Below are 18,421 nucleotides of genomic sequence, written 5' to 3' on the forward strand. Positions count from 1 at the left end.
AGGAAGAACTTGGGATTTGAGGTTAGAAGACCTGAATTCCAGGTCCTGCTCTTCCAGTTACTGGCTGTATGATTTGTCCAAGTTCACTTGAATTGTGTGGTGCCCAGACTACTCATGCAGAAAGGAGGGACAATAGGCACCTTTGTTCTGCAAATATATGTGCAAATAGTTTATAAACCACAAAGTACATAAAAAGTAGTTATTGTCATCAGTATTATTATTTCCAAAAGGCATATACCATAGTTCAATTCACATTAAAATATATAGATTTCATATATTTGGTTTGTTATCTAAATACTGCTTCTTACCTAATAAATTTAAGACACTGGACAAACCGAACAAAAACATATTATCAAAACAACAAAATGAGGAAAGAGATGCTCACTCACCGGTCTGCAGTACCACTGCCCTCGCGGTCCCAGAGCAAGCTCCCTTGGCCTGGATCACCTCCGTTCCACAGAAGAGGATGTGCTGTTTGCAGTCTGCTTCACTCTGCGTTTTCCAGGGCACAGAGCTATCCATCTTGGGTAACGGAGTCTTAGTGACTGGAATACTTTCTCCTACAGAAAACAAGCAGCACATCGTGTGAGGCAAGGTGCCTTCACTCATTCAAATAATGTGTTCACTCACTCATCCTTTAGTGAGTGGTCTTGGTGAGCCTTCCATGTAGCAGGGACAACCCTAGATATTGGGAATAGAAGGAGAAAGGTAGTGCTTACTTTTAAGAAGCTCATGGTCCAGAGAGGGACACACACATGTGAACAAATAAATGTAAATACTCTGAGTATTATAAAATCAAACATGGATGCTGAAATAGGCTGAAAATAACCACGTAGGGAACACAGATTGTGCGGTCTAGAATACGGGGTGCTGGGAATAAAGGACTATGAGAGCTGTGCAAGAGCCAAAGCCCGGAGGGCCCTAAGCGCACGTGTCTCCGAGTTTCAATGTTTTTCCGTAGACACATAGGGAGATGTTTAACTGTTTTATTTAGGAGACTATATCACGTTAATGTGTAAGAGAGTGCGCTCTCTCTGCAGCATGGGGAATGAACTGAAGTCTGGTGAGGTTGGAGGCTGGACATTGAACTGGAAAATGATCACACAAACCCTTGCTGGAGAAGGTGAGGCTTGAAATACGGCAGTTGGCAGCGGGAGTAGAAAGAAAGCGCTGAATTTGAGAAACGAGGAAGTAAGAAGCCACAAAACTCGGGGGAGATTTTAATATTTGCAGGTTAGAGAGACAGAGGAATTTAAAGTGACTTCCTGGTTTCTGACCAGGGGAATGAGTAGAGGGTGCCATTGTGCATTAATTTAGGGATTATAGGAGGAAGGAGGAATTGCCTTTTGACCAGGGTGAGTTGGAGACACCTGTGGAATGACCAACTGAGATGCCTTGTAGCCTTGTAGCTGGCCAGAAATATATTTGGGTCTGGAGGTCAGGGGAAAGGTTTGACAAGTGATGTTTAGTCAGAGTTTATCACCTTAGAGGCGATAATAAAGATAATGAAAAAATTACTTGGGGACTGAGTGCAGGATGAAAAGAGCAAAGGACCGGGACATAGCAGCAAAAATCAAAGAGATGGAGAAACAGAAACAGCACAGGAAGCTGAACAGTGTAGTTGGTGGTAGAAGAACTTGGAAAGACAGCATTGTCTGGGAACATTAGGGAGAAGAGCGTTTTCAGAAGAAAGAGATGATGAGAATAGATACCAGCAGCCGAGAGATCAGTGAAATGAGAACTTTAAAGAACCCATTGGATTGGGCAGTTGAGGCCTTAGAGACTTTTGCCAGTGCAGGGACAGGGGCAGGGGCAGATAGCAGTGAGTTGAAGTGCCAGTACAGGTGGTAAATGAAGTCGTGAAGCAGCAATGGCCTCTGAGGAACGAAGCTGGAAAGACTTCCACTGACTGGTCTTTGTGGGGTGAGCAGTACAGAGTCCGACACATGTTCCGGTACAATAAGGCCGCTCCCATTAGGAAAATGGAGCTTGGCATTGCAGAAGTCTGAGCACTGAGGGGTGTTTATAAATCTATGGATTCCTTAAAGTAAGGAACCGTTCCTGCCATGTTTTCTTTGCCGTCTTTGCTTGTTTTGGTAAATTAACATGGGAGAGAGGTGTGTGTTGTTTCTATTGCATACCTTTCTGGTCTGCCCAAGACAAAGGGATTTGGTTTGGACTTTAGTGGGAATCACAGTATGTCACAGTGTGTTTGCAGTCTCCCATTTCGTCGCGGAGAGACTTTATGATTCTTCTGTATCTTACAGAAATACTGGTGCAGCTCCAAATAATGCATATGTGAGGAGAACTCAAAGTACCACTATCTTGGGCAACTTACTTCTCCTCTCTATACCTCAGTTTTAATACCAATGAGATGCAATGACTTCTAAGGACCCTCTCAGGTCCAGCATGCTATTTAAAAATGAAATACAGTAAGTCCAAAATACCCAGGTTTGCCAAATCCTGCGTCATGAACCTTTTCAACATTTTCAAGCCAAGCTAGGGAGAGTTTGGACTTAGCTCTGTGGTTTTCAGGATGTTCTTCATTGTTTTTAAGCGCTCCAAGTTTATCTGAAGACAAATGTTATATAAAATGAGTAAAGATAAAAGCCACAGATAATTCTGAAGTACCTAATGATCTCTACAATCTTTACCTTTTAAGGTAAAATGACAGGGTTGTAAGGACCCTTTGTTCAAGAAGGAAATGCTAAAAACTCAAAAGTAACCACTGTGTCACACTTAGTTCGTAGAGAGCAGCTGTGAATTGAATTCGCAGATGCATCTGGGGCAGAACTGTTCATGAGATCTGTGGGGATAGGAAGGGGCCCCAGCAGCCCTACACCTTGCCGCTGTCGTCATGCAGAGGAGGTGCCTGGGAGAGCTGGGGAAGCGGAAGAAGTGAGACAGAACCACACCTGTCAGCATGCCTTCATTTACCACGCAGCTGCCGTCAATCAGAACCGCATCACACGGCATTTGCACTTTGTTCTCTGTCAGAATTAATAGATCTCCGGGGACCAGGAGGCGCGATTCCAGCTGTCTGACTCCAGCTGTAAGTGCGAGAAGATAGAGTTGAGTCCGTTTCTCTTCCTACGAAATTGCCTAAATTTGAAATCAGTTAAAAAGCAAACAGGACACTTAAAACAGAAGGTTATTTCTCAACATTGAATCAAAATCCAGAACCAATGAGAAAAAAAGCAATGAATTCAATTACATGAAATAAAAAATGTTTGCCAAAAAAATGCAAAGGAAAAGCTAATAAACACATTTAGAAAACACATCTGAAACTTACAGACAAAAGATTAATATTCCTAGTATATAGAGCTTCTAAAAAATTAGATGTGTAGAAAATGACTGTGTAGCAAAAATGATGGAGATGTTAACACATAGTTCACACATACACACACAAACTGCAAGGGGTGTGTCACACATTTGAAAAGATGCTCATTGTTATTCATAATAAGATAAAGAAAATTTCTTCCTTCTTTCTTTCCTGCTTTTCTGCCTTCCATTGCATCTTTCCTTCCTTCTTCAGCCTCAAAGCTATAGGGGGTTAAGCAAAATAGACATCCATGCAGGGGACTAGGTGGGGTAGGGATGGGGCTGATAGCCTGCTGTGGGGGTTGGAACCTAAGAGGGATGGCTGGGAGCAGGGCATCAGAGCTCAAGGAGGGAGCAGAGGGCCCCCCTGGTGGCAGCGGCCTGGTGTTGGATGGATATAGGAGTCCCAGCATTGGAGTGGGGAGCGAGGAGAGACTGATAATAATCAGATATAAAGAGGCTGGTGGGAGCCAGGTTTCTCACTGAAGCAAGAAAGTTACACATAGGCAAATATAAAACTAGAATGTACTCTGTGGTCTTCATTGAATTGAAGACAGTAGTATACACTGATGATTTTCAACAGACAAAGGAGTAACATAGGTATAAATGTCAATCCATTGATGTAGAAGGAAAAATACCAACTATCAAAGCAATAATTACTCTAGCCAAGAAACATCAATGGATACTAAAAATAGAGGGTAAAAATTTGATACGGGTGAAGTAACTACTAATTACAAGAGTAACTTTACAACAGAAAAATCTGGCAGACACCATTTATTTAAGTAATCCAAGTTAATCACCAGTAACAGGACAAGTCTAAATTACGCACCACAGGAGAGAAAGCAGTGAGAACTCAGCATTACTTTTGTGATACTCCAGCTAAAAAAATGCATGGCCTGAATTTAACTATGAGGGAACATCAAACAAAAACAAACTTGGGGACAGTCTATGAAATAACCAGATCAAAGAATCAAGGTCATGAAAGTCAAAGGGAAAAAAAGGAAGAAGATGAAAGTGACGTTGCAAACAATACTGTTGTATAATCCTGAGTTCTTTCCTAAAGAGCATGGCTGAGACAGTTGGTGCAGTTTGGATGAGTCTGAGCATTTGTTGGTGTGAACATATCAATATTCACTTCGTGTTAATGCTGTACTGTCGGTTATATAAATACCCTCGTCTTTAAGAAATATATACTAAAGTATGGGGGTTAGGGAGCCACATGTCAGCAATTTATTCTCAAATAGCTCAGGAAAAAAGTGACTGGAACTAGTCGTGTAATAAATCCCTAAGTTAAAAAATAAAGACAAATATACAGAAGATAACATTGCTCACCCATCTGATTAGAAAAATCTAAAAGCTTGCCAGCATATTCTTATGGCAAGGCTGTGAGAAAATAGGCACTTTCACCCTTTTCGGGTGCAAATGCAAACCAGTACAAAGTCTAAGAAAAGAAATTTGGCAATATCTATCTTTTATCTTTTATTTTTATCATTATTTTCATTGTTGGCACTATCACAGATATCCCCATTCTCCCCTTGTTTTGCTTGCCTCCACCAACACCCCACCCCCCTTCCCTGTGACCATCAGGGCACTGTTCTCTATGTCCCTAAATTATGCATACATGTTCTTTGGATAATCCCTTCACTTCATTTCATCCTGTCCCCTCTGCTTGCCTCCCCTCTGACAGCTGCCAGTCAGTTCCAGAGTGCAAATGCATTTATTCTGTGACTCGGCAATTTTACTTTGCAAAATCTATACCAAAGATAGACTGGCAAAGGTATGCAAAGACCAAAAAAATTATAAAAAGGCAGTACAAAGGGTTTTTTGTTGTAGCACTATTTGTAGTAGTAACAAACTGGAAAAAAATCCTTCAGTAACGAACTGATTGAGTAATCTTGTGCGAATTCCTCCACACAAGACAGTACTATGTAGCTGACATAATGAATGAAGAATATCTACGTATCTTTATGTGAAAGGGTCTCTGGGAAACATAGTTAAGTATGTAAAGCATACATACCAGGAAATAAAGTTAAATGTGTATGTTATCCTCCTGTTACCTAAAAAATAGCGGTATACATATATGTCTTATTCTATAAATATAGCTATAAATATTATATGTAATTTTAATTTTTTACAAATGTAAAAATAAACCACAAACAAACAAAAATGATAACTTAGAGAGAATGAGTACATAAGGTAGAGAGAAAGCGGATAGAGACTAGACTCACCTGAATACCTTCTGTTTATGGACTTAACATTCAACCTATGTCTATGTTTTATATGATATACACACAAACTAATAAAAAAATAATTTTTGAAAGCTGACACTAAAAGTCTAAAGCACAGTAAATGAGATGAATCTATCATGTTGTTGGTATAACCATACATAAACTAAATATTCTGAGTGACTTTAAAATATGATTTTTTATAAGTCAAGCCTCCCATGTTTTTATTTATTTATTAAAATATGATTTTTAAACAGAATAATTTCATTGTACATTCTTAATGGTATATGACAAATGGAAGAAAAGAACTTTAAAAAGTCATCTGTTGCTGGGTGTGTTGGTTTGTTATTCTGAGATTATTGTGTACAACAGGATAAAGCAAATGAGACAGAAACTTGCTGTCATTGAGAATTGGGACTTTAGGTATGGAGAAAGGAGAGAAAGAAATACAATCAACAAAGGTAAGTAAAAACCCATAGTTCTAAATTTGAATTGGAAATGTCAGTATGAACTCATAATGCATTTTACCTTTAAAATATCATTTCATAGGTATATCTTCTGAAAAGGTCTAGAAACAATTAGTAACACCATGGGAATGAGCACTCCTAATGCTCTAACTGAAGTGTCTAAGTACCATATCTAAGGGCTCCCTGGAAAAAATGGGTATGTCTCAGTTTAGAGCAGAAATTATTCAAGATGAGTTTGGAATACCTTGTTATACCAGAAATCATTAAGACATTCAAAGAATACTAGGATCATGTCAAAAGAACTCAGGAGCCAACCTAAAGAGGCTCTGAATGGCCAAAGATGGGACAATTTGAGCAAGAATAAAAATAAAAATTGCAATGAATGGAAATGTATCAACCACATTTAACATTATGTTAAACACACAAAATCTTAGAAAGTCCTAGAGGGCCAACTTGTTATTCTGAAAGATGCTAAATAAGAGGAATAGCAAGATACTTTATACTTTCTTAGACTGAATCTCTGGATAATGATACAATTTCTTAAAATATCTATAGATATATTCCACTTAATATATAAAGATGGCATAATAGAAGTAGAAATTTGAAACTCCTAGTAAAATAATAAATCTAGATCATAAGCATTTATGTCTGCTGATATCACACACACACACAAAGACAATCAGGTCTCATGTACCTCTCATTAGAAGTATACAATATCAACTAAGAAGTATTCTTGCCCAGACCCAAGCCTCAGATCTGACTAGTTTATAGAAAATACAAGGAATAGGAAATTATGTTAAGTAACTCCAATATAATCTAAACTGTGCAAACCAAAGCATGAGCTAGTTATTCCCTTCATCAAAAAATTTGCAAGGAAAGAATATTTGACTTTAGGTGGTGGGCACACAATGTACCATATTTTTTGGACTATGAAATGCACATCCCCTCCCCCAAATTTGGGAGGAATAATGGTTGTTAAAGCTGCTGTTGACTTCTGTTTACATTTACATTGGTGAAATATTATGTTATTTATGTTATTAAATAGTTTACCACATTTTTTGCTTCAAAATTTTTTCTTATTTTTCTTCTCTAAAACCTAGGTGCATGTTATGGTCTGAAAAATATGGTAATATATAAATGATGTACCATATAATTATATACTTAAAACCTATATAATTTTATTAACCAATGTCAACCCAATAAGTATAATTTTTAACAAATTGCAAGGAAAAAATAAGATATGGAGGAGAGAGAGTATGGATCAAAATAAACTTGAGAATTATCAAACAATTGCATTATATGGACTTTATTTGGATACTAATTTAAAATTTTATATCTTATGTATCATATATACATGTACCATAAGTGTGTGTGTGTATATATACATAAACACTTTTGATTTAATTAATAAATTTTAAGCACTGATGATTTCTTCAATTATGAGGGGCTTATTTTAGATGTGATAAAGAAACTGAAGAGGAGTCTTAATCTTTTAGGTATATACTAAAATAGTTTTGAATAAAATGATAAAGCAACTGGAATACTTCAAAATAATCCAAGGTGAAAGAGGAAGTTCAACAGTTGAAAAAGGATTCAGTGAGTTGATAATCATTGAATCTGGGTGATAGTTACATGAGGTTCATTATTGTAGTCTCTCCATTGTTGTATACGTTCAAAATATTTTATCATAAAAAATTAAGAACATGCCCAGGACATTTTAAAAGATAAAGATTCACTTCTAGACAAGATGTAACAAAAAATACCAGCTTTCTTCTTCCCACCTAAAACAACCAAAAACCATACAAAATACATGAAACAGTGGTTTTTAGACACTGAACTTAAGCAAAAAAAAAAGGGGGGGGACAAATAAAGGTTACTTATAATTGCTCAATGTATTGCCTTTAGAGAATTTCCAAGCCATGACAGAGGGAGGGGGAGCCAGATCATGTCCAGAGAAACCCTGAGTTCAGTACAGAGGTAAGAGTCTATGGAGATTACAGTGACAAGTTCATAGTGCAGAGTACTAGAGAGAGGTCAGCTGCCCAGAGGGAGAGCCAGAAAGACTTTCAGAGAATTCCCTTTACTATTCAGTAGATTAGTAATCAACACATGCATATAAGGAAACTATTAGCAAAATGAACAACTGGACATTTACATTTAAAGAAAATAATTCACAATAGCATCAAAATATATAATACTTAAGAATAAATCTGAGAAAGAATTTGAAAACCCCATCCACTGAAACCTCAAAAAGAGGGAAGACCTAAATAAATAGAGAGATGTACTATGTCCGTGGGTCACAAGATCCAAATTTGTTAATATGTTGATTTTTCATAAATTGGTCTTTAGATTCAACACAGGGTATGTTTTATTTTGTAGAAACTGATAGGTTGATTCTAAAATTTATTGGAAAAGCAAAGGGCCCAATATTGTCAAAACAACTCTGAAAAAGAATAACAAAATTAGAGGACTAACATTATTCTATTTCAAGAATTATCATAAAGCCACATTGTGAAGAATTGGTATAAAGGCAAACAAATTGACCAGTAGAATAGATTTAGGCCAGAAATAGATCCATCCATGTACTGGCAACTGATTTTGGACAAAGCTGAAAAGGCAATTCAGTGGAGAAAGAATAGTCTTTTCAACAAATGGTATTGGAACATTGGATATTTGCAAAAAAATAAATGAACATCGATGTAAAAAAAACCTTGAAATGCAATGTAAACCTAAATGTAAAATCTAAAACTATAAAACTTCTAGACAGCAATATAGGAAACCTTGATGACCTTGGGTTAGACAAAGATGTCTTAGATATTACACCGAAACATGACCCACAAAAAATTTGATAAACTAGATTTTAACAAAAGCATCTGTCCTTTGAAAGACACTGTGAGGAAAGTGAAAAGATATGTTATAGGCTGGGAAAATATTTGCAATTCATATCTGATAAAGGACTAGAATCTAAGCTATAGAAAGAACTTTCAAAATTTAGTAAGAAAATAATTTCATAAGCAAGAGATTTGAACAGACACTTCACCAAAGAAGATACAAGTAACAAACAAGTACTTGAAAAGATGTTCAATGCCATTAGTCACTAGGAAAATGCAAAGTAAAACAACAGTGAGATTTAACCACATGCCTGTTAAAATGGCTAAGATTAAAAAGCACAACATATCAAGTGTTGGAAAACTGTGGTACACATGGAGCACCCAATTATTGCTGGTGGGAATGGGAAACGGCACAACCACTTTGGAAAACCACTCCGTGTTTTCTTCAAAAGTTAAATATTTTTTATCAGATGATCCAACCATTCTACATTTAGGTATTTTCCCATAAGAATAAAGTATATGTCCATAAAAAGGAATCCAAGCATTCATGGTGGCATAATTTGTAATAGCCAAAAACTTGAAACAACCCAAATTCCCATCAACAGGTGAATGAATGGACAAATCTATACAATGGGATTCTACTCAGGAATAAAACAAAATGAACTATTGATATACTTAACAAAATGGATAAATTTCAAAATATTTACAAACATTGATCCCAATAAAATTAACCACAAATATACTATGAAGACAAAAAATTCATACTGTATAATACCAATACAATTCATATAAAACTGTAAACATGCAAACTGCTTGCCTGAGGCTGGGGATGAGTAGAAAGGTTGAAAAGGAAAATTATAAACAGGCACATGGGGCATAATGGAGAGTCATTGTCTTTATGGTGACAATTTCTTGGGGGTGTGTATCAAGACTATCAAATTGTATACTTTAAGAATGTTCAGTCCATAGTATGTCAACTTTACTTCAATTAAATTGTATTGTTGTTGTTGTTGTTTAGGTGAAAAGACCTCCAGTTTCTTATCTCTTTAAGTAAATGCACAGGAAGGATGGAAAGGGTAGTAGGAAACATTAGAAATACAAATTTAAATCTTTTTCTGATTTCATATAGACAATACATAGATCAAAAATAATGGCACTTACCTTTTCTTCCACATACAGAGACTGTAATGCTATTATGTGACTCAACTAGACGGTGGAGTTTTACAGATTGCTGAAAAAGAGGGAAAATAGGAAGAAGCATATTTATTTGAGGATTGGTCCCAGGTATTATTCAGTCAAGTGCTGGCCTTCTTTGAAGACGGAGCACTATCTTGTTGCCAAGTAAATGTACTGGCTAAAAACAAGACTGAGTGGCTTATTCCTCGATTATAAAAGCTTTCAACTTGTGTTCTTCTCCCAGCAATAAGAAGTATATATTCTTTAGTAGAAAGGATTTCTACTAAATCCATGCTCTTCCATTTCTACTAAAAGCATGCTCTTCCATACAAAAGTTTTTGATATCCATAAATTAGTGTTTCATTTTTTAGTGTATGAATAATATCAAGAACTTTGATCATTCAGATATATGTTTACAGTAAATATCTTCAAGAACTAAGACTTATTCCAGTTTTGGGACATCCCATAGCAGAGTTCTCAATCCATAACTTTATAAAAAGTTTGGTGGTTCCTACTACTTGCTTGTAGTATTTACTGTTCTAATAGATGAAATATATGGGACATTAAGAATGAATCAATAAGAAGAAACAAAAGAAAAACATAATAAAGTATGTTTTATTTCACATTGATTAAGCAACTTTGTGTGAGAAACCTTTTACCTGGGTCTGGGAGATTAAAGGTCCCTATTATTTAGTGTGTATTTTTTATTCTGATTTTGCCATTTAAGACACTCCTTAAATCTCTTAGCTTTAAATTATTTACAAATCTGATTAATATGTCCAAAGAATGATTAACAGAATAGATAATGCTAAAGTCAGAGTATTCTGCTATTAACCCATTCTTTTATTCATTTATACATTCAGTTAATATTTATTGAACAAAGTTTATGTGCCCGGGAATATACTAACAGTTGGGGATAGAATTAATGGTCGACAAAAAATGGTTCTTATCATCAAGGAGCTAACAACCGACTGAGAGAAATACATTTAATCCAATACCCATATATGTAAATGTATCCTTACAATCAGGAATAAGAGGGAAAAACCATCAGGTGCTTTTGGAGCATATACAGCAAATGGAAGCAGTAGAAATCTTCCCTGAAGGAGTGATGTTGAATGAAATAGTCTGTGGGATCTTAGTCTGGAACTCAAAAAAGCTATTTGGACTTGAAATATATATAAATTTAAAAGTCATTAGCTTATGCCTTTAGAAGTCATTGGTATATGAAGCTGCAAAAATAATAAAGAATCTCTCAAAGTACTCATATGAAAAAACCCTCAAGACATATTATTATTAATCATAAAGTTATGTAGAAAATACTATAATCCTGCTACCTTTACATAAGAAAACAAGAAAGACAAAATTATATATGTATCCTAGCTTGAAGTGCCTAAAATTTTTTTGGAAGAATTAACTAGAAATTAATAAAAGTGATTGAACATGTGGAAGGGGGAGAGAAAGATGGAACATACAAGATACATAAAATGGAACATGTATTCTATACATTTTCATATTGTTTTAACTTTGAGACACCCATTTTTTTAAAGCCCAGGGTGGAGGCAGGTGGAGGAGGATTAGCTTTAAATGAAAATGGAAAAGAGCAACTAGAGAGCCTGGAGAGTGTGCTGCCACCGAAGCCAAACAGAAGGAGCACTTGGTAAAGGGCGCTGGAGCCCTTCGCCGTGCGAAACACAACTGAGAAGTTTAGTGAAATCCGTACTGGGATTGCAAGTGTCCCCTGTGGGAAGCAGACTGCAAAATCAGCAAGCAAAAGACCAACAACCCAGTAAAAATGTAATGAAGCACAAGAATGCAGTTCACAGTGAGAGAAATGCAAACAGTTGCAAACATGAGCAAGTGCTCAACTCCTAGTGGAGAACATTGTATTACATTTATGGGATTCCATTTTTGCTTATATTTGCAAAGATAAGGAAAACAACCACTTCGTCACAGTTGGTAGGAGTGTAAACTGGTATTACTAGTTTAAAGAACATTTGGGCAACATTTATTAAAATAATATACCTAACTCATGATTAAGTAATCTCAATTTAGAAACTTTATCTCTCTATATCAATGTAGTCACAGATAAGCATGTACATACTTGTTATATACATATGTACTTATATGTAATATAAATTACATATTTGAAATTTGTATATATTTATAAACACACATGTGAATTCATGAAAAGATACATTGCAGTATTGTTTTAATAGCAAAAGACTAGGAAAAAAACTAATATCCATCAATATAAAACTGGTTTAAAAATTATGGTACACCTAGAGAAAATGTATCTGTGCAGATATAGAAAGATATTCAAGATTTATTCAGTAAAAGGTGCAAGTGAAGATCAGTGTACATAGTGCACTTCCATTTGTGTAAAACATGAATGTGTATGTGTTTAGTGTCACTGAAAGCATATAGAACATCTGGTCCCAGTAGATGCCTCTTGGCAGGGAACCTGGACACCGGGGAATACTAAAGTGGGAAGAATATTGATTTTTCATTTACACTCTTTTATTCTGTTTGAAAAATTTTATCATGTCCATATATATTATGCCTTCAATTAAAAATAACCAGTTATAAAAAGGAAATTTTTTAAAATGTAAAACTGTCTATGGCCTTAAGATCATAATGGTGACCTTAACAAGAGTTGTTTGAATGGAGTCATGAGAGAGTAATTCAGGCCAGTACCAGCAGAGGCTGAGCAGCAGATGAGTAACGGATGACTGTGTGCATAAAGAACTGAAGAAATGTCTCTGTAAAAGGGAGAAGGGAGACAGGGTAGGAGCTGAAGGTAAAACAATGGTAAGAGAAGGGATTGTTCATTTTTTTTCCAGTTGGGAAAAACCTGAACATGTGTAAGTACTGATGAGAAGGCCCGGAGGAGGAGGAGCCAGAGGGGTCACCTGTGGACTGAATAGCGCTCTGAGAAGGCTGGAGAGGAGGTGGTCTCAAGACAGGCAGAAGGCACTTTCTCTTCTTTAATGAGAGATCAAGGCAGGATGGAGGTGGCAACAGGGTCGTTTAGCAGTTGGAAAGGGGGGAATTGAGCAAAATCCTGTTTCATGGTTTCTGTCTTTATGAAACAAGTGGTGGGATTATCTGCTGAATCAGTGGAAAACTAGAAGAATATGGGCAGCTAGGCATCTCAGAAACTTGAAGAGAAATTCAATTTGAAATCTTAATTTCAAAGAATGGGCTGAGACATAGAAAGCTTGCCCGGATGATGTGGGCATTCATGATTTATAGGGCAATCAACTGGTCTATTCTATGTGATTTTTTCCCCCAAAACCACCTATATCCCCTGGTGTAGCCATAAAGAAAGCCAATGATATGAATTGGGATATTGACAAGTAAGTACCAACCCAAACATAAAAAGCAAAAATGTTAATATTAAAGAGACTCTCCACTTTCTACCTATCTTCTACCATCTTCAACATCTATCATATATACTAGAATATATCTCGTATTCTCTAGGTACATTTTTCCACTTACTCACCACTCATAAATCTGTGCATAGCCTTCTGGCTAATCAGCCTGAGTAATTCAAAGAGAGGGCAAAAATGACTGGAAAGTCTAGGAACTGGACTGTGAGAAAAGGAAAAGAACTAACGGTTGTTGAGTGCTGGCTGTTGTGCTAGGCATTTACAAATGTGGTCTCATTTATTATTAGCAGGCAATGATTATTTCTTGATTTTCATTTCTAACAACATTTCAATGAAGTTACTAGTTGCTCTCTTTCTGAGACCATAAGATTGCTAGAAAAACTTACCTCTCTAAGATCATATACCGTCAAGGCTATGGAAATGATGGACATAATTATGATGGCACAAGCATATTCCTTGTAGTCTTCACTAAACCACAAGCAGATACTGAAGAGTTGAAATATGTAAAATGGATTTAAAACCTGTTGGCAGACACAAAATCAAGAAGATAAGGAAGATATTTAGACTTCACACTTAGCTATTCATTGACATTTGTTTTAATACTCATCTCTATGACATAATCATCCCACACAGTACTCCTATTCTAGTTATATTTATTCAGCAATTGCTCTGTGCCAAGTACTGCACTAAGCAACTTTGCTTGAATCTGCTCATTTAATTCCCATAATTACCTTACTAACCAGATGTCATTACTTATCTCCATTGTAAAGATGAAGAAACTGAAACTCAGGTCTTGAGAAACTTGCCCAAGATCACACAGCTGCGAGTATCACAGACCAGGACTTGATCCCAGACAATCTGACTCCAGAGCACGTACTTTTAATCACTGCTACCCTTATAATTTATAAAACAGTGCCTCACGTATCCTCACTGTTGACCATCACAACAGTTATGTAAGGAGTAGATATTATCACATCCAGTTCACAGGCCTTCAGAAGGGTGAAATATTAGTTCAGGTTTACAAAGTTAAAGTGCTTTCTAGTCTAATGTCCTCTTTGACACAATATCTGCCATATTCGAAGCCACTAAAGTACTTTTAGATTAGTGGATGAGTTGAAGATGGTATTTTCTCATAAGTAAAGAGCCAAGTTGCAATTGGTAAGCTATAACTGAGCATCTAGAACACTGGGAGAAAATAGGGGATAACTCAACAGCTGTAATCCTGCTTGGGTTGAAAATGTTTGGTGCCCTTACTCCAATTCCCCTCCGTCTAGAACAAGAATGGTAATCCTTGCCTCTGGTTAGGGAAGCAGCACGCAGGAACTTCCACTACCAGTTTTGTTTGCTTTTTTTCATGTCTCAAAGCTTGTTAGAAATATTGAGGAAGTACCTTGAGCTTACAAGCTTTTTTTTAAGGCAAGAAGGAGTGAAGGTAAAGTGCAAGAGGAAATGCGGAGCATAGCTATGTGGTTATAATTTCATAATAATCACTATAAAATAAAAATAGGCCCAGTAATAGAGCCAAAGAGGAAAAATTCAGCTTAGTAAGTGATGGGAAAATCCTCCTTTTTCTCCCCAACACACTTTGAGATCAGTAGAACTAATGAGGTTAAACAGATGTTGTTCTTACTACAATTTTGGATGCTGAGGAAATTGTATTTCCCATAAGAAAAGAATAGATTTTCAATATTTTAATTACTTTAATTTTGCAAAGTTGAGACGGACTAAGAAGCAAAGGATTAATAGAGAAAAAGAAGTTGTGTTTATACAGTAATTAGGGGGTAAGTAGACATATGAGCATCGTATCTTATCCAGTGTCAGGCAATGGACTTGTGCAAAAGATGGACTTCAAGAAAAAGAGTAGAAAGTGATATAAAAAATACATTTGTCATTCTTTTAAAACATCCCAAGTTACAGTTACCTATTAGCAAGTAGCATTCTTGATTGTTTGACTACAGCCAAACTTCTTTATTTTCTATCAAGCACTGAAAGAAAGTAATATTACCTCCTTGATGAGCAGTTTCCAAATTGGTGTGATTTCAACATCAATAGTATTAGGCCCACATATTAACCTCCTATAGGAAGAGATCACAGATCACTCAGTTACTACTAATAAACATGAAACTCATTTCTTGCCCATTCAAAAAAAGCTCTATTTCATGTTCACTTTCTCACTTGTGGGATCAATGTAAGCCTTTCTCATGACATAACACCCACATCCTTCTCAAATAACTGGGGTGTGGGGAGTTCCTAGGTGCCAAAACAATAAACATGATGATATTGCATTTATTAAACTAGACCCTTTCTGAGATCTAAATATTTCTCTAAGGGTAATTTGTGTATTTAGTATTAGTGATTGTCTCATCAAGTGTTTCAAGATCGTCATTCTCTCAACTCTGATTCTGCCCAACTCTGGCTCCAAAGAAGTAAGAAGGAGGGGTCAGTAGGAGAGAGTAATTCTACTGGTAAGGAATACTGCACCTACCTTCCTACTCCCAGTTAGTTCTTGGAAGCTGCAAAATTTGCCTCAATGTGAGAGAGAAGGTGTGCTCTCAAAAATAGCCCTACCCAGAGTTATATAGCTCTTTCATTGAAAACCCTGAGGTGTGTTTCTTCGATGATCACAGCAATTATCCTTTATGAGCTATTTTGCTGTTGAGAACACTAATCACTTTCTCTGTGACATCTACGTAAATAGTCAGATCAAATAGTTTGGCCAAATGTATAACAGTGTGTGTGATCTTGTCAACATGAAGATTCTGATTCAGAAGGGATGAGATGTGTCTACGGCCATACCACCCTGAACGCGCCCGATCTCGTCAGAAGGGATGAGATGTGGTCTAAGATTCTGCATTTCTAACAAGCTCTCAGGTGATGCTGATAATGTAAAGCCCTAGGTCTATTCAAAGTACAGGAAGTGCGGTGGAGGGGAGTGTGAGGATCATAGAAACTTAGAACCAGCAAGGCTTTTATACAGTTCTCTCCCCCCTTTTAATCATTAGGGAACAAAAGCCCAGAAGGGGGAACTATTTGCCCAAAGCCACAGATTTTGACATTCAATCCAATGTCTTTCCTAAAACTTGCTCCTCCACCCAGTAACTGATCTGGGATCGTAGAGCTAAAGGTCCAGAGTGATATTCCTCTGCTGCTCCAGAGTTTATTTAACTGTTATCATAGTATAATATATATGTCTTGATTATAATTAAATAGCTCAACCTAATTATTATAATAATCTTGGAAGCGTTGTGTAGAATATAGAGCACAAACCCACAACCAGAAGTGTGAGACTCAGTTCTTTCTATATCATTTCTCATCTGTGTGATCTTCTGCAGACCCTTAAACCTCCCTGAGCCTTAGATTTCTCATCTGTTATGTTGGGATGAAGAGGGTATCCATTCTACCTGCCTCACAAAGCCGCTCTGAAAAGTAAAATTATATCTGTGAAAGCATTTCATTTAATACTACTAAGTAGAGCATTACAATGTTTTCTGATATTGTAACTGATATTGTTCTGATATTTCTATGACCAGTTAAGATGACTATTAACCATGCTCGCTGTTTGGCTAACTGGTAAGAGTCCTTTTGAACAAGTATAGATGACAATATGCATGGTACCTAATCTCTTGTTCTTCTGTTGTTAAACCCGATCCAAATTTTAGATGTATCTTGGCAGAACTGAGCCAATTTTCTAAAGAGCTGAAATAGTAAAAAGAAGAAAGACATATTTAACAATAATATATTTGAGATAATATTTTTTCTTCTTTGGATGCAATTGCTGAAACAACTTACCCAATTTTTTGAAACTGTCCTTCTAAGTTGTCCCAAACATATCTTATTTTCTGTACTTTTATGCATCTCACCTACAAAAGAAAAGTACTAAAAAAAGTCTCTAGTTTTAGGGTCATCAAATATGCAGCAGTTTAGTGACTAAAGAAGCAGTTGTGGAGGAAGCAAAGATAGAGCCCTGCTATACTTATTTAAGATTGATCTTTTCCTAATTTATCCTCTCTTTTCTCACTACACAAATGGCATTCTAATTTCAGTAGAAGTCGTCACTCAGTCAATCCCTATCATGGGTCTACTACATGGATAAGCATATGAATAAAACTCAGCCTCTGCATTGCACTACATTATAACCAAACAAGGAAAAACACATATTACAAAAAAAGAAAACTACCATACTATCGAATATGTACATGTCAAAGAAATAAAAATGCAATAAAGTAAAAAATATAGTAGTGAAAGACTGTAGAAATATGGAGAGTGCAGCTGACAGAGGCATCTTGAAGATAACATCTGAGCTCGGACTTGAAAGACTGGAAGAATTTTGCTCAGCTGAGAAAGCAAGAGAGTGCTTCAAAGAAATTNTCACTCAGTCAATCCCTATCATGGGTCTACTACATGGATAAGCATATGAATAAAACTCAGCCTCTGCATTGCACTACATAATAACCAAACAAGGAAAAACACATATTACAAAAAAAGAAAACTACCATACTATCGAATATGTACATGTCAAAGAAAGAAAAATGCAATAAAGTAAAAAATATAGTAGTGAAAGACTGTAGAAATATGGAGAGTGCAGCTGACAGAGGCATCTTGGAGATAACATCTGAGCTCGGACTTGAAAGACTGGAAGAATTTTGCTCAGCTGAGAAAGCAAGAGAGTGCTTCAAAGAAATTACACACAGGTTAGTTGTAGGGGAGGGGCAGGTGAGTGGGCCTTTGTGAGGAATGGAGAGTGAGGATGGAAAGATAAATAAAGATCAGATAATATTGCCTTAAATGCTGGAATGAGGTATTTAGGACTTTATCTTGGAGTCAATGAACTTGCTGAGTAACCAAAAGAAGGGGCAATAAAGAAGGATAGACTGGCAGCAGGTGCTGGAAGAGAGTGAGGATGTTATTGCAAGAAAAAGTGCTCCAGGAAGTGGAGGTTTGAGGGCAATGGCGGTGGGAAGGAAAGGGAAGGTTAATGCTTACGACAATTACACTTTTCTATTTCTGACTTC

At 36.4% G+C, this 18,421-nt stretch overlaps 1 protein-coding gene across 1 annotated transcript in view; it reads right to left on the reverse strand.

Moving 5' to 3' along the window:
• Nucleotides 1-18,421, reverse strand: part of ATP13A4 (ATPase 13A4) — a 118,482-nt gene that overhangs the window by 47,615 nt on the left and 52,446 nt on the right. Inside the window, exons 5-11 of the mRNA XM_037040004.1 lie at nt 17,199-17,269; nt 17,025-17,105; nt 15,415-15,484; nt 13,796-13,930; nt 10,006-10,075; nt 2,916-3,050; nt 390-560 (exon numbers count right to left, since the gene is read on the reverse strand). Of these exons, the coding sequence (XP_036895899.1) occupies nt 390-560; nt 2,916-3,050; nt 10,006-10,075; nt 13,796-13,930; nt 15,415-15,484; nt 17,025-17,105; nt 17,199-17,269 (733 nt within the window). The remainder of the gene's footprint in view (nt 1-389; nt 561-2,915; nt 3,051-10,005; nt 10,076-13,795; nt 13,931-15,414; nt 15,485-17,024; nt 17,106-17,198; nt 17,270-18,421) is intronic.

The sequence above is a fragment of the Sturnira hondurensis genome, unplaced genomic scaffold, assembly GCF_014824575.4.
Source record: "Sturnira hondurensis isolate 20B ecotype Veracruz unplaced genomic scaffold, ASM1482457v3 Scaffold0000396, whole genome shotgun sequence".
Lineage (NCBI taxonomy): Eukaryota > Metazoa > Chordata > Mammalia > Chiroptera > Phyllostomidae > Sturnira > Sturnira hondurensis.